This window comes from Protobothrops mucrosquamatus, unplaced genomic scaffold (assembly GCF_001527695.2).
Source record: "Protobothrops mucrosquamatus isolate PMUCROS unplaced genomic scaffold, P.Mucros_1.0 scaffold492, whole genome shotgun sequence".
NCBI lineage: Eukaryota > Metazoa > Chordata > Lepidosauria > Squamata > Viperidae > Protobothrops > Protobothrops mucrosquamatus.
This window is the reverse complement of record NW_015386810.1, coordinates 467,535-483,675: the sequence shown is the minus strand read 5'-3', so window position 1 is coordinate 483,675 and position 16,141 is coordinate 467,535. Positions and strand designations below refer to the sequence as shown.

The 16,141-nt window shown below is 43.0% G+C and overlaps 1 protein-coding gene across 1 annotated transcript in view; it reads right to left on the bottom strand.

The window, feature by feature from the left end:
• Nucleotides 1-16,141, bottom strand: part of ITGA5 (integrin subunit alpha 5) — a 79,367-nt gene that overhangs the window by 30,885 nt on the left and 32,341 nt on the right. The window contains exons 3-9 of the mRNA XM_015816765.1: nucleotides 15,623-15,723; nucleotides 9,020-9,143; nucleotides 6,827-6,888; nucleotides 6,637-6,682; nucleotides 4,286-4,411; nucleotides 2,333-2,377; nucleotides 1,508-1,551 (exon numbers count right to left, since the gene is read on the bottom strand). Coding sequence (XP_015672251.1) covers nucleotides 1,508-1,551; nucleotides 2,333-2,377; nucleotides 4,286-4,411; nucleotides 6,637-6,682; nucleotides 6,827-6,888; nucleotides 9,020-9,143; nucleotides 15,623-15,723 — 548 coding nt within the window. The remainder of the gene's footprint in view (nucleotides 1-1,507; nucleotides 1,552-2,332; nucleotides 2,378-4,285; nucleotides 4,412-6,636; nucleotides 6,683-6,826; nucleotides 6,889-9,019; nucleotides 9,144-15,622; nucleotides 15,724-16,141) is intronic.

The following is a 16,141-nucleotide window of genomic DNA, read 5'->3' as shown; positions in this document are numbered from 1 at the left end:
TTCATCCATAATCAAAGCGCCTTAGGAAAATTAGATTTCTTTATTTTGGGGCCTCTACATTCCCCTCCTCCTTAGAAATACATCTGTTGCTATAGCAGCCACGGGGATCCACAACAAGCAAGCAGTTCCATGAAATGAAGATGGGAAGGAGGAAGCAATCCCACATAGCCACAAGGCAATGTCTTGTCTCTCGTACACAAAACGGGTGACCAGGTTAATTCACTTATCTTTTATCATATCTGGACACAGTACAACTAATGACTAGGGGTCATGGAAAGGGCTGAGGTTTATAACAAAATCTGCCCTTGTTGTAGCTTTTACCAAGCAAGCCCATCATGCATAGCAGGAGGGGAAACATTGACCTACTCCAGCAACACACCAGCTAATGCCATGGCACCAAAAGCACAACTTGAGGATGCTGTGCGGTTGCATCTTGGCTAGCTGGATGCCTTCAGACATCATCCTCATCATCTTCATCATCATCCTCATCATCCTCATCATCATCAAAAGTTGGAAGGGACCTTGGATGTTATCTAGTCCAACCCCCTGCTCAGGCAGGAAACCCTATACCATTTCAGACAAATGGTTGTCCAGTCTCTTTTTAAAAACTTCCAGTGTTGGAGCATTCACTGCTTCTGGAGGCAGGTTGTTCCACTGGTTAATTGTTCTAACTGTCAGGAAGTTTCTCCCCAGTTCTAGGTTGCTTCTCTCCTTGATTAGTTTCCGTCTGTTGCTTCTTGTCCTGCCTTCAGGTGCTTTGGAGAATAGTTTGACTCATATAACACCTATGAGACTTTCACCTTGCAAAATGCATCACCCTTTTCCCAAGCCTTAGAATCCCTGTTAAAATAATGCTAGTATTAGAGAAGTGAATAGCTTGCCTTATTTTTATTTTTATTTTTAGTAATGCTACCAAATCTCAGAAGATCAGGCGGTTATATTTTTGAAGAAGAGAATGCTGTACAGAAAGCTCCAAAAAGGGGACATATTAAGGTTTGAACGAGGCATTTGCAACTTTAAAAACTCTGCTTCCAAGCAGTATGGAGATATTGTACTTCTTGAGAGAAAGGAATGCTGCTTCAATCTGGCCTCGGGCAAATTTTTTGGGAAAGAGGGAATTCCCAGTTTATGGATCAGGCATAAAGACCTTATTATGCTCCCTTTGTTGGATACTTTCGATAGCAGGGGATGTTAAATGAATGCTTTAACTTAACAGAACTGAAGATAGGAAGTGGTTTTCAAGACTTAAGACACACAGTGACTTCAAGACATAGTGATTTGGGAGAAGGTTGGCATTAAATTACACCTGGAGGAAACTGTAAGTTGCATGCATTCTCAGCAATTATGTGAGCAGTCAAAATTCTGCACCAGCCTATGGCTCCCTACAAGTAGCTTTCAATGGAATTATATGACCCAAGCTAGTATCTCTAGTAAGGGGGGGGGAAGGTGGTGTCACAGACTGTTTGAGAACAATAAAAAATAGAAATGACACGGATATGGCTCTTACATATCCATAGGTGAGATTTCCTTTGGGCACACCAGCCACAAAATCTGTAAGAAGCAAAGTGATTACAAGATATGTAATATGGCATTACAGCATGGATTCTTGTACTTAGCAATTATTTGAAGTTACGACAGACCCCCCCCCAAAATCTATTTATGACTGAGTTCTGAAGTTTCAATGGCTGCCGCCGCTCCCTATAGTCAAGTGACAGGATTTTCGGCACTCAGGAATCAGCCCACATTTATAGTGGCACGTGGTATCCCACAGCCACGTGACCGCAATTTATGTTTTTGTCAGAAACCAAAAATGGCTCATAGCGAACAATGAGTTCATTAAACAACCGCATCCTTCACTTAACGACCCACAGCATTCGCTTTACAATTGCCATATTCCCTTAACAATCATCTTAAAAAGGTTGTAAAATCAGGCGTAGTCACATGATGACCTGCTTTACAACCATCGCAACTTACAACCATAATTGCCAGGCTCAATTATGGTCACAGGTTGAAGCGAAATAAGTTTCTACTCCTCATGGAGGAAAAGGAAATCTAGGTTATTCATTGTAACAACTCTCCTAAGTACAGGCAGCCTCCATTTTTGGTGATCAGAATGAGGTAGCCAACAAACAACAATTGAATTATATAGACAATCTGAAAATATTTTTAAAAAAGATTTCATTGACAAATTTAGTTGGCATTTCATTTAGAAGGCAATATAAATTGTTGGTGCATATACAATCCCAGCTTCTTATTTCTCCCCCCCCAAAGGGGAAAAGGAATATCTCCCACAGCAATGAATGTGATAGTTCTCCCTCAAGCCTCTTAGTACCTTCAGTGGCATCTCCGCTGAATTCACCTACAGTCACAGAATAGCCTAGGAACAAAAAACAAGGAATAATGCAATGGGTGACAAACACTTTGTCTCTAGTAGCTACCAAGACCATTTGAGAGTCCCCTTATCATTGCAGAACAACAGAGTATCCTAAATCACAAAATAATGCTTATGGTTTAGCCAGGAAGGCAACCTATAAATATAACCTAAGCAGCCTCATCTCAGTTGGGTTTAGAATAGCTAATCCTTGTGGTTTCCCTAAAGATCAGCATAGATCATCATTTGTAGAGGGGAAAAAAACCCAACAATCACAAAGTGAAAAATGCTCGCGGTTTGGCACCAAAGAAAGATCAACCCATAGAACAGAGCTCATTTCAATTCCAGAGTGAATCCACCTTGGTTTGTTACCCTGAAAAGACAGCCAATCAGAAACAAAGGAAGTCCACAGTATTTACAGTATTCTAGAACAGTCTCTTTTTCAACCTTGACACCTTGAAGATGTGTGGTTTACAACTCCTAAAATTCCCCAGCCAGCCATGCTTTCCTTGTTCGCTAGGGAATTTTGTGAGTTGAAATCCACACATCTTCAAGTGGCCAAGATTGAAAAAGACTGTTCTAGGACAACTCTGCTGAGTTATTTACGAACCTTACTATTAGGGAATGACACACATCAGAGGCAGCACTTCCTCCCAGAAATGAAGAACCAGGGGTCAGACAGAGCATATTGTTTGGTTGCGGTTTACTGTGACCTCTGATTCACCTTACAAGTGTGTGGGTTTGATTTGCAACTCATTAACTAGCCTTATTCTGAACTGAGAACGGGTAAAGTGGCTGACCCCTAGGCTAGGAGAATCAGACAAGCCAGGAACTCTTTCACCCTCACTGCCAGGTATGAATCGTAGTCATTGCTTTCATGCAGCCTGGCCTTTGTGTAAAGAGCACCTCAGGGACTCAACACTGGATCCACTTATGTTCTTAGCTGCCTACAGGAACGAAGAACCAACCAAAAGGCCTGTTGAGGGAAGTGCTGCAGTTCAGAAGGGATCCATGAGGCTCCTGCCTGAGTTTTCTATTGGGGAGAGAGCTGGAATTTTCAATTTGGGGAAGAGAGTTGAACTGTATGTGTGTGTTGAATTCCTTGGAATCAGGAGCAAGGCAGGACGCTTTAAGGATCTGACTTTTGGGAGTCCAGCAGTCCTCCTGCTATAAACAGATCTGAGGATGAGAGCCAGTTTGGCCTAGTAGGTAAGGCACCAGGCTAGAAATCAGGAGGTGGGGAGTTCTAGTTCCACTTTAGGCATGAAGTCCCTCTTTGTCAGCCCAACTCACCTCCCAGGGTTATTGTGGAGAAAATAGGAGAAGGAAGGAATATTAGGTAAGTAAACCACCTTGAGTTATATAATAATAATAATAATAATAATAATAATAATAATAATAATAATAATAATAATAATAATAATAATAATAATAATAATAATAATAATAATAATAATAATAATAATAATGTTGTTGTTATTTTGAATATTAGTAGCTTGGGTTGATAGTTGGACTATTGGCTTGATCTCCGAGTTTGGCGATTTGACTCCAAGTGTTTCGTCTCCATTCGGGGGGGGGGGGTGCATCTTCAGTGTGGTTTGAATTGAAATTCAATTCAAAGCACACTGAAGATGTCCCCCTCCTGAATGGAGATGAAACGTTTGCAGCCAAATTGCTAAGCTCGGAGATCAAATCAACAGCAATAACAACAACAGCAGCAACAACAACGATGATGTCAGGATAAAAATAAATACATAAATGAGTCAACATCTGAGAAAAATCAATCCTATAATTTAGGATTCCTATCCATGCTCCACAAAATTAACCGAAGCAGATGGCTGCCAGGACAAAAAAAAAAAAATCTGTCAAAGTCAAGGCTGCTTCTTTATCATCTGTCTTCTCTGTCGAACTCACCTAGGTAACTGTCATCCGCTTTGAGGTGAGTCTGTTGTGTTTTGAGCTCTCCTTTAACCACAACGATTAAATACTCAGGGTCATAGGATTCTTCAATGGCCTCTTGAGTTGCTGAGATCACTTGGCCTAAAGAGCAAGCAGATTGCAACAACTAAGTGTGTTGGACTAAGATCAGAGAGACCCAGGTTCAAATCCCCACTTAGGCTGGAAGATTCTTAAGGTAAGGAAAATTATTAATGACTTGCAACTCAAGTTATTTCACAGAATTGCTATGGAGATATGTGAGAGAAGGTTTTTTTGGGTGGAGGGGAGGGGAGAAAGGCAAGAAATAACATAATGCTGCATTTGAAAGATGCCAGAGAAAGATTGCAGGAGACAATGTTCAGAAATGTGAGGCAGCTGGTGCTTATGGTTATCAACAGTCACACGGAACTTGTAAACAAAATATATTACAATAATGCTGATTGTGAATCTTAGCTGCTACTTTCCTGCCCAAACTAAAGAAAGTAATTCCAACCCCCATGGATGAGAAGCTGCACTCAAAAATAGGACAAAGAATAATAAGATTTATCTGATCAGGCAAATAAACATTGTCAGATAATGAATACATAAAACACAATGTATTTCAAGTAACAAAAACAGAGGGAAATACGTGTTGGAAAGAGTCCAGTCCCTCCCTAGCCCTCTAAAAGGGATTCTACTGGATCCCATGGAGGCCTCCTTTTCTCTATATCAAATTGATATAAGAGCTTGAATGAAAATCACTCATTTTCTGTTGAGAGCCCATTAGGTCAGCCAGTACATGTCCTGGGACACCATTTGGAGGTTGTGGGGAGGGAGGAAAAGGACACATGGAAGCAAAAGAAAGTATATAGTTAGTCCTGGATTGAACAACAGTTCATTTAGTGATTGTTCGAAGTTACAATGGCACTGGAAAAAGTGACTCCTCACCGTTTTTCACAATTATGACCAGGGCTTTTTTTCTCATAGAACGCCCAGAACGGAGTTCCGGCACCTTTTTTGGATGGAACCTTGTAGGGTAGGCAAGGCGGGTTGTATGACGTGTGTGAGTTCCGGCACCTTTTTTTTTTTTTTTAGAAAAAAAGCACTGCTTATGACTGTTGCAGCATCCGTATGGTCATGTGATGAAAATTGGCAAATGATTCATATTTATGACAATTGCAATGTCCTAGGGCAGTGATGGTGAACCTTTTAGAGACCAAGTGCCCAAAAACTGGCCCCGCCCCTGCCCCCGCTCCGTCCTCTGCCCCGCCCCCACCCTGTCCCCCACCCTGCCTGCCCGCAGGGCCACTCACCGCCTCCAGGGCCTGCCGCAGATCGCCCAGGCAGCTCAGCAGCACCATGGCGGCCACGCCCTCTGCCCGCACCCCACAGCATCAACTGTGCGGGATGGGGCATGAGGGCCGAGTCTTATCTACGCTGCCTAGCTGCTATGTCCTTGCCTGCGCTGCTCTGAGTGGGCCACGCTTGGGGGGGCGACTCTCCTCCAGGGGGGCTGCTGGTGAGGAGGGGGTCGTGGGGGGAGGCGAGGCTGGGGCAATGGCACATGTGCCCACAGAGAGGACTCCAAGTGCTGCCTCTGGCACACGTGCCATAGGTTCGCCACCACTGTCCTAGGACAGGAGTAGGCAACCTTGGCTCTTTTATGACTCATGGACTTCAACTCCCAGAATTCTTGAGCCAGCCATGTTGTCTCAGGAATTCTGGGAGTTGAAGTCCATGAGTCATAAAAGAGCCAAGGTTGCCTACCCCTGTCCTAGGGTCATGTGATCATCTTTCGCAACCTTCTGACAAGCGTTGTCAATGGGGAAGCCAGGTTCCCTTAGCAACCATGTCACTAACTTTAACAACTGTTGTGATTCACTTAACAACTGTGGCAAGAAAAGTCGTAAAATGAGGTAACACTAACTTAACGACTGTCTTGCTTAGCCACATAAATTTTGGGCTCAGTTGTGGTTGTAAGTTGAGGACAACGTGTATTTCCATTAGATCAGCTTTGCAAGGTTTGCAAAAACAGATTCCCCTATGGCCTGAACAGCCACTTTGAAAAATATGGCAACATCTACTTCTCTCCAGGCATACAAAATCTCATTTATCTCAAATTCCCAGCATTTTTTTAAAAATATACAAATCTCCCTAGTGTTTGCTTCTGCTGCCTTTTCTCTTCTCTTCCTTCATGCCAAATTAAAATTCTTCACAGTACTGTTTCCCACTGCTACTTGAGTTGAAGGCAAAGAGATGAAACCAGGCTATGCTGTGGAAGGTCTGCCTAACCTATATCGTGCAATTGTGGGCAGACTTAGCCCTAGGGTGTGCAGCTGCCAACTCACCTTGCCAGAAGTAGCTTCCAGGGCCACCGAGAAGAACCCTTCCTGCCTGCAGAAAGAAAGACAATGTTTAAAATCCACAAAACTCTTTATTTAACCCCCTCTACCTTAATGTATTTGAGATTTCCCCCTTAAATGTCCTAACCTGCATTGTCCATACCTTGCCCCACACTCAAGAAGGAAGGAAACTGACCTTTGTGAATTCAGCACTGAAACCACTTTGACAATAGCCTTGTCCAGCAGGGGAGTTCAGATCTGGCAGGACAGAGAGAGAGAGAGAGAGAGAGAGGGAAGAAGAGAGTTGAGAAATTCAGAGAAGCTGAACAAGTAATGAGTGACATGAAATCATGGTGCAACAACAGTTGATGTGGGTAACGTAAGAAACCATTGATATTGCAGCTTGAATTTTTCAATGCAATGTCTTTCGATTGTGTTTTCTGCACATGGATGTGCAAATGTATTGGAGGAGGATCAGGACAAAACTCCCACTTAAAGGCATCAGGAAGTAGGAATCCAAGATTATCTCTTCTACTTCCCTCGCTTCTCTATCTCTCAAATTAAACCCCTCATTTAATCTGATACAAACTGAGCAAAGCTTCATAATCATAATGACTGAGCATCAGGCATGGGCAACATGTGCTGTCCATTAACAATCAGGAGGGCCACAGGTTTTCCATCCTGCAGCAGAGCTCAAAAAAACAAAACAAAACATATGTTATACGTATGTTGTATATGGTATGTATATGTTGCATATAGTATGTTTAGGTGTGTGTCATGTATGTGTTCACTTTGAGAGCGGGCAACTAAACTTCATTTTTGATGTGTGTCATTGTACCCACAGTAAAAAATGACAATAAAGGTTATTATCTTTTCTTTTCTTATCCAAAACAAAAACCCAAAACCCCATACATGAATTGCTTATTTTAATAAAACAGCGGGATGTATTTCTTTAAACATTCATTAATACTTCCTGAATGATAAAAGTGGAAAGATGTGTTACAAGTGGAGATATGCCAAGTTTTTCTATTTGGGAATGGAACATTCTGCTTCTCCTCTGGAATAGCCAATCTCCTTTGGACTATGCCATTCCGGGGGTGGTCTGGCGGTTTTCAGAAGTAAATCATCTAAACTGGAAGCAGTTTGAGGCATCCTGGGTGTGGTCTGGGCACGAAATAGGCCTGTTTCATCCAGAATGCCATGCCTAGGATACCTCAAACTGTTTCCAATCCAGAAACAATTATGTTGCCCCAGAGTGGCATAGTCCAGAGGGGAATAGAATGTTCTTTAGTTCAAAGGAATGTTTCATTCCCCAAGTAGTTTCCCACAACCCTAGTCAAGACAGAAAGAGATTTCTGCCAGGAAGCAGGTAAAACAATATTTTAATTTAATGCCATCTGGAAAGAGGCACTAACTGTGCCTTGCCTTCCAAAAAGCCCAGACATGGAACAACACTCCCTTACATATGTGTTTTGGGATTATGGCTTAGAATTCACATTTTTTATTTATTAATCAAATTTATAGAGCCACCCATGTCACCAAAGAGAACTCTGAGAAGCACACAACAAATATTTGGAAAGGATCACTGAGAAGACTACAACAACTCTATCTATCTATCTATCTATCTGTCTGTCTGTCTGTCTGTCTGTCTGTCTGTCTGTCTGTCTGTCTGTCTGTCTGTCTGTCTGTCTGTCTGTCTGTCTGTCTATCTATCTATCTATCTATCTGATTTATTATTTTTATAAATAACTTAAGGTGGCCAATATACGTAATACTCCCTCTTTTCTCCACAAACCAATCCTGTGAGGTGGGTTGAGCTGAGAGTGAGTGACTGGCCCATGGTCGCCCAATTGGCTTTCATGCCTAAGGCAGGACTAGAATTCATAGTCTCCTGGTTTCTAGGCCAGCACTTTAACTACTATTCCACACTGTGCCATACTCCAAAATATGCCATAAAGGCCTCCAGTCTGGGAATCTAGCATTGCCAGTGTGCCATAGACACCTCCTGTGATATTTACATGTCCCTGCTCCACTTGACGTTTTACATCTCTAAAGCATGCTTTCAGTTCTGGATCATCTATTCAGAGAAAGGTCATAAATGACCAGGGATAAATATGATTGTTTTCTGCGAAGAGAGGCTAAAGGGGGTAGAGATATGGACCACAACTGCCATTCTGTAAATGAGTAAGCTCTCTTACTGCAGCCATTTTCTAAGAGGGTCCACGGCATGCTCTCTATGTTTCAAATTGTCCAATAGACTTCAAAGGTTGGAGACCCTAGCCAGATGTATTGAGGCTCCCCTCCCCATTGACGATTCATTACTTTAGAGGATGAAGTTATTCAATAATATTTTCATTAACAACCCCTTCCCTCATGGACCACAGGTTACCTGAGCGGCAAGGAGCATATTCCACAAATTTAGTAAAGTTGTTGATTGACAGGTAACATGTGCCCACAACTTCTTGTTGAGGTTCATCCTTAGTTGTCCGCCAGCTGTACAAGGGGGCACAGGCCTAGTAGGGGGAAAAAAATCAGCCTAGTAAGCAAAGACAGAGAGATCAAGGGTCAACGAGTGGCATCTAACCTGCAGTCAACCTTTCCACTGTTGTTATTAGATCAACCAGGCCAGGCCCTACCAGAGGGAAACTCCACCTTCACAGAGTAACTATTCCAAAGCTTCTCCCACAACTAACTTCCTTCCCAGCACCTTCATTCACAAGCAAATGAGTTCTTATCCCATTCTGGACATCAGTTCCTCTCAGGCAGCCGACTCAAGCAACAGATGTTAGGACGGGGTAGGCAACCTTGGCTCTTTTATGACTCGTGGACCAACTCCCAGAATTCCTGAGCCAGGAGGTAATAGACAGATGTTGGAGGCCATGTGGCCCACACACTTATACATATACGCAGCCTTGCTATCTTTCTGTCTTAAGTTGCAATGGAAAATCTTGCTCTGTTGCTGATGTTGACAAAAGTAAGGTCATTTCCATGGAATAAGAAGATGGCTGATAACCGCTTCTTCATCTGAAGCAGCCAAATACCTTGATTCAGTAGAAAAATAAAACCATGCTCATCCCTCTAGCCTCATCACTGGCAGCAATTTGTTTAAGGCAGGATGAGTTTGACAGTGCGTCTAAAACTCTGCAAAAGTGTCTTCCGATTTGTTAATCAATATGAGTTCCTGTTTTGGATATCAGTTCTTAAAATGTATAAATACTGCTTGGAGACTTCCCAGTGCAGCCTCTGCTAAAGCTGACAAGTTTTAGAAGTTGCTTAAAATCCCAGCTTCTGCTTCTTCCTGGAACTGTTTCTACTTTTCACTCTCCCTTGTTTCTTATAGGAGCAATCTATAGTTCAGACTTTGAGTATTTGATTTTGCAAAGCACCCTGAAATCAAATTTGAGGAAAAATAATTTATCTACCCTTCTTTCTATCTACCTTTATAGTTTAAGCAAACAGATAATAAAATAAAACGTGTCTCTAATATAATTTGGGGGAAGAACGCAACGACTCCAGAAGAGAAAAGAGTTATTTCCCTATACAATGGTTCCAAACCCCAAACCCGCATGCTTAAAGAGCTGGAGGGTCTTCTCTTCCCCATTTCCGAAATTGCCTTTTTAGCTACACCCCTCTTTCTCTTGAATTCAGGGCGTTGGAGAGTTGAAGCAGCAATTGCAGTATAGCCAAGTAACGATTGAAGTAGGGAAGAAGCAACAGCTGTAATAGGATTCTTGACCCACGAACCCTTGTAATTAGTGTCAGGTAAAACTAAATGCAGATGTTGATAACAAAAAAATTTTCTAAGGTTTTTTTTTTTTTAGAGGTATAGTAACCAAGAATTTATTAAATAGAAAATTCAAACTTCCCCTTGAAGTGGCCAAGGAAACATTCTTCATTCCAAATGTCTGTTTAGAGGCTTCTTGGAAGAAGCAATGAATTGGCAGGATCTACAGCAGTGGTTCTCAACCTTTTTAATGCCGCGACCCCAACCGGTCGTAAGTCGAGGACTAAACTGGTCGTAAGTCGAGGACTAAACCGGTCATAAGTCGAGGACTACCCAACCGGTCGTAAGTCGAGGACTACCCAACCGGTCGTAAGTCGAGGACTTTCCCTGCCCGGGAGCGCTGCACATGCGCGGTTCCGCCCCCTGCGCCGGCCGAGGCAAGCGGCAGAGACGGAGCAGGCCGACCACCAGCTGGCCCAGCCCAAGGGAGGTAAGGCACCCGCCGGAAAAGGGGATAAAATGGCGGACAAAAAAAATGGCGGACAAAAAAAATGGCGGACAGCCTTTCTTGGCGACCCCCGTGAAATGGTCGATCGACCCCAAATGGGGTCCCGACCCACAGGTTGAGAACCACTGATCTACAGTCTTCAGACCAGTAGTATATTAACACCAACCCTCGAGATAATGTTGATTAATTTTTCTCCCGTTAAACGTTATAGGACAAATTTGTGGGGGTTTTTTTAAACAAAAAACCTAGAAAGTGGTACCAGATTGATGACAAGCCCAAAGGCCATGCCTTTATCTCTTCTTCCCTTTTGGGATTTGGATGAAACAGCCTCTCTGCTCACTGCTAGTGGTGACAGGATTAATCTGCAACATTTCTAGCCTTCGTGGGTAGAAAGATTTTGTTCAAGATGTTGAGATCCATAGATTTAGAAGACAAATGTGTGTAGAGGAGGGGAAAGGGGAGGGGAAAATCTGAGCAGGATTCTCCGAAGTCCAAAATGTCAGAGTTTAGATTTCATCGCCCTGTACAGACCTGCCCCTCCCGTTGAATAGCACAAGCAGAACAATGAATGAAATGTATACACTTTGCGGCGTTCTTTTCTCTTTTAAGAAAACACAACAAGCAGAGAGAATAAACAATGGGCATTATAAAGCCATTTTATACACACAGGAATTTGCAACAAGATCCTTCCATATATTGTTGGTTTGAAGGCTGGCAGCCTAAAACATGGGGCAGCCTCTTTTTGTTGAAAAGCCCTGCCACAAAGGAGACAGGCTGAGTGTAATGTAACAAGTAGGTCTCGATAGCTATCTTTAAATACTCAGCTGCTTCAAAGAGGACGTAAGATAACTCTCTTCTGTTATCACAAACCACTGGACAAGAAGCCAGTTTCTCGAAAATGGCAGGAAGGCTGACTCAACGATAGCATTAAGGGTGGAAGAACAAATATTTCCCAACTAAATCAAAATAGAAAGGGGCAATCAAGAAGCTGCCTAGGCCATCTTGAATATTGAACTAACTGTACAACAGAAGCTTTTCTTAACATTAGTGATCTCCAGATGGGTGGACTTCAATTCCCAGAATTCCCCAGCCAGCTGAGACTTCTGAGCATTTGGGACCATGCCAGTCTGGAAACCAATGCAATCTGGGGAGAGCAGAGTCTGATCTGTGACCGTAATAAAAGATTGATTGATTGGGAGATCAGAGAGTCACAATTGGCTTTTGCAGGCTGCAAAACCACTTGCAGTTTTGGGTACTTGTATGCAGCTTTCAAATTCAGGTTGCAAACTGGAATACCAGCCTGTTCTGAAACAACAAACAGGGACATCCGCAACTGCCTGATTTTATTTTTTTGCTTGTTATCCCTGCCCCTTCCTCGCCCCTCCGTCTTTCCTTCAGGAGGCTCAACATGACATACAGAAGCACACCCTTTTCAATTTTTTTCTTCAAACAACAACCCTTTGAGGTAGGTAAGGAGTGCATTTCCAGAAGGCATCCAAAAAAAAAAAAAAAAGGAATTTCCATGGCTCAGAGTGGGCATAAACCTGCATCTCTCTAGTCCGGGATAGGCAACCTTGGCTCTTTTATGACTCGTGGACTTCAACTCCCAGAATTCCTGAGCCAGCATGGCTCAGGAATTCTGGGAGTTGAAGTCCACGAGTCATAAAAGAGCCAAGGTTGTCTACCCCTGCTCTAGTCCTACTCCAATAGCTTTAACCCCGACACCACACTGGCTCCTGTCATTTAGAGTTCAGAAACAGATCATCCCTCAGTAGCTGCAGCTGATGGAAGCTAGTTCAGGCCACAAAGAAGGACCGATCTTGCCATGAGGTTCAGCCTTGCACGTTCCTGTTGTTCCCTAAACTTGCAGACCATGATCCAGTTCCTGAAGTGCTCAGAGAAAAATCACAGGGGACATTTTAAAAGAGAGAACATGCAGTGAGGGGTAATCTGTTTCTACCCTAAAATCACAAGGCAAGAGGTAGGCTAATGGCAGGGCTGGTCTTCGTACCGTGTATTTTTCCTATCTTTGCAGTCTAAACTATCAGGGATAACTCAGCCTGTACAGGCTCCTCTCATCAGTACATGTGGTTAAATGAAATCAGCACATACCGGACATAAGATTCCCAGCTAAGGTTACCAAAATGCTGCACCTAGATAAGATCAATTTTAAAAACCTGCCAGATCAACGGGATTTGCAAATGTATATTTCACTGACATAATTTAATCTGCACTGTTAAAAGCAGGATATTATTGCTTTAAAAGCCTGCTCTCGCAACGGGGTGAGCGCTCCCCTTCCTTGCCCCAGCTCTTGCCCACCTAACAGCATTCAAATACAAATAGATTACATGTGGTCCTCGACTTACAACAGTCCATTTAGTGACCATTCAAAGTTACAACGGCACTGAAAAAAGTCACTTTGGACCGTTTTTCACACTCACAACCGTTGCCACCTCCCCCACGGTCACATTTATTGAAATTCAGACGCTTGGCAAGTGGTTCATATTTACGAAGGTTGCAGTGTCCCGGGATCATGTGATTCCTCCTTTTTCGACCTTCTGACAAGCAAAGTTAGTGGGGGGAGGGAGGGAAAGAGAGATTTACTTAACAACCGTGTGACTAACTTAACCAATGCAATGATTCATTTATCAACATGGCAAGAAAAGCGGTAAAATGGGGCAAACTCACCAAATGTTTCACTTAGCAACTTATATGTTGGGCTCAATTGTGCTCGTAACTGGAGGACTACCTGTAATAGATACCACTTCAGTGGGAAGGTAGCAGTGTTACGTGCACCTTTAAGGCATATAGCCATGCTGGCCACATGACCACAGAAAATGTCTTCAGACAGTGCTGGGCTCCTTTGGCCAAGAAACAGAGATGAGCGCCATGCCCTAGAGTTGGACATGACTGGACAGGAAAACCTTTACCTTTACACACACACACACACACACACACACCACTTACATTTTTTTTTTAAAAAAAACCACATTCTGAAGACATCCAATCCTGAACTCCTTGTTTCCTTTATCTGAAAGTCCAGAAGCCGTAAAACAGATTTTGAAGAAGAACGTGGCAAAAGAATCTTAGCAACTGGGAAATAAGTACAGGGAGCCCTTGACCGACGACCCACAATTGAGCCCAACATTTCTGTGGCTAAGCGAGATGGTTGTTAAGTGAATTTTGACCCCTTTTACGGCCTTTCTTGCCACAGTTGTTAAGTGAATCACTGCAGTTGCTGAGTCAGTAACCCAGTTATTAAGTGAATCTGGCTTCCCCCCATTGACTTTGCTTGTCAGAAGGTCGCAGAAGGTGATCACGTGACCCCACCTGGGGCACTGCAACGGTCATAAATATGAGTCAGTTGCCAAGCGTCTGAATTTTGATCACGTGACCATGGGGGGAATGCTGCAATGGTTGTGAGTGTGAAAAACAATAATAGGTCACTTTTTTCCGATGCCATTGGAACGTCAGACAGTCACTAAAACAACTGCTGTAAGTTGAGGACTATCTGTAGCATGCTTATCAATAGAAAAACTAGCCTAGGAGTTGGCTAAGCCAGAGTTTCAATTTTCCTTTACTGATCAAGCTTGACTCAGCCTTCCATCCTTCTGAGGTCGGTAAAATGAGGACCCAGATTGTTGGGGGCAATAGGCCGACTCTGTAAACCGCTTAGGGAGGGCTGTAAAGTACTACAAAGAAGTATATGAGTCTAAGTGCTATTGCTATCATAAGAGCTGTGGTGGTGCAATGGTTAGAATGCAATACTGCAGACTAACTCACTGCCCACTGCCAGGAGTTCGATCCTGACCGGGTCAAGGTTGACTCAACCTTCCATCCTTCCGAGGTCAGTAGAAGGAGGACCCAGATTGTTGGGGGCAATAGGCTGAGTCTGTAAATCGCTTAGAGAGGGCTGCAAAGCACTATGAAGCAGTATAGAAGTCTAAGTGCTATTGCTATCATGCCTTTAAAAAAAGTTGTTTGCAACCCAGCATAAGAATAATCTGTACTGACTGCCTAATTTGGTGCCTACCCATCAACGTTTGGCAACAGCTCCCATCACCCAGCTGGAACAGCAGAACTGGCTGGATTTATGGGAGCTGCACTTCTGGTACAACGAGGACAACAGATAGGAAAAAGCTGCTCTGCAGTCATCCTTAAAAATGTCTTTCACAAAATTTTGGTAATATGATGTGACCAGAGACCTTGGGTTGCAATTGTAGCATAAATAACAATGACTGAAAGTAAGACGCCTGGCCTTCTAATGTGAACATGAATTAAACGGTAAGGTGATCAGGAGAGACAGTGGAGTTAGCAGTGTCTTGTGTTTGTTTACTAAGAAGTTAAGTCCAGCTTTGGTCGAGGAGCCTTACTCTAAGATAAGGGCATGTACAATTGCTATGAGTCTGTGGATGAAAGGACTACTATTTCCACACAGTGGGTGAGAAGGGCAAATGTCTCCAGAATCAGTGCAGTGGTACTGTGGTTTTTGTTTCTCAAGACACAGGAAGAAAATACTTTATTTTTGGGATTTCATCACTCCCAGATTTCAGCTGATTGCACAACAGCCAACAATGTGGTTGTGGCAACTTCAACCATCCTGAAGCATCTCTCCTGGGATCAGAGATTCTTGTGCTCCCACATCTACCATCCAAAGCATCACCATCACCGAAGGAAGCAAGCAAAATGCCTGTGACTGAGCTCCAGTCATTTGCACGGCACCTCCTGCTCAATTATCCATTATGACAGCCAATACTTACCAAGATGGATTTGCCGTGTGATCGCACCGTGGCTCCAAACCATTGAAGAGATTTAAATTCCATCTGCTCCAGCGTCCCATTGAGTTCATCCAAACGGGATCCTGTAACACAAAAGACAAACGTGGCCTAAATATATGGACTTTTAACTATTTTAGCATTTGGGGCACAATTTTTAATCCGTGGTGAATCAACAGGCTTTAGTCCCAAGACAAGAAAAAGTTGTTAGGGTTTAAATGCCGCACTATGTTTTCCTTGGCGAAGGTTAATAAATAAACCAAATTAGCTAAGTTCCCACAGCACAGAGTTGGAAAACATTTGAGCTGCAGTTTCTGCTGTAGCTTTTGTTCAATATATGATATCTCAGGCCTGAGATTGTACAGATATTGCAATCTAGCACCTTCCATCCCAAGAAAATTGCTGGCTTCAAAAAGAATCAATAAAATAATCCTTACCAAAGCAACCAGCCTCCACCCTAGTCTCCTTATGATAGACTTCTGCCTGAGTTACAGATTTGGCTTT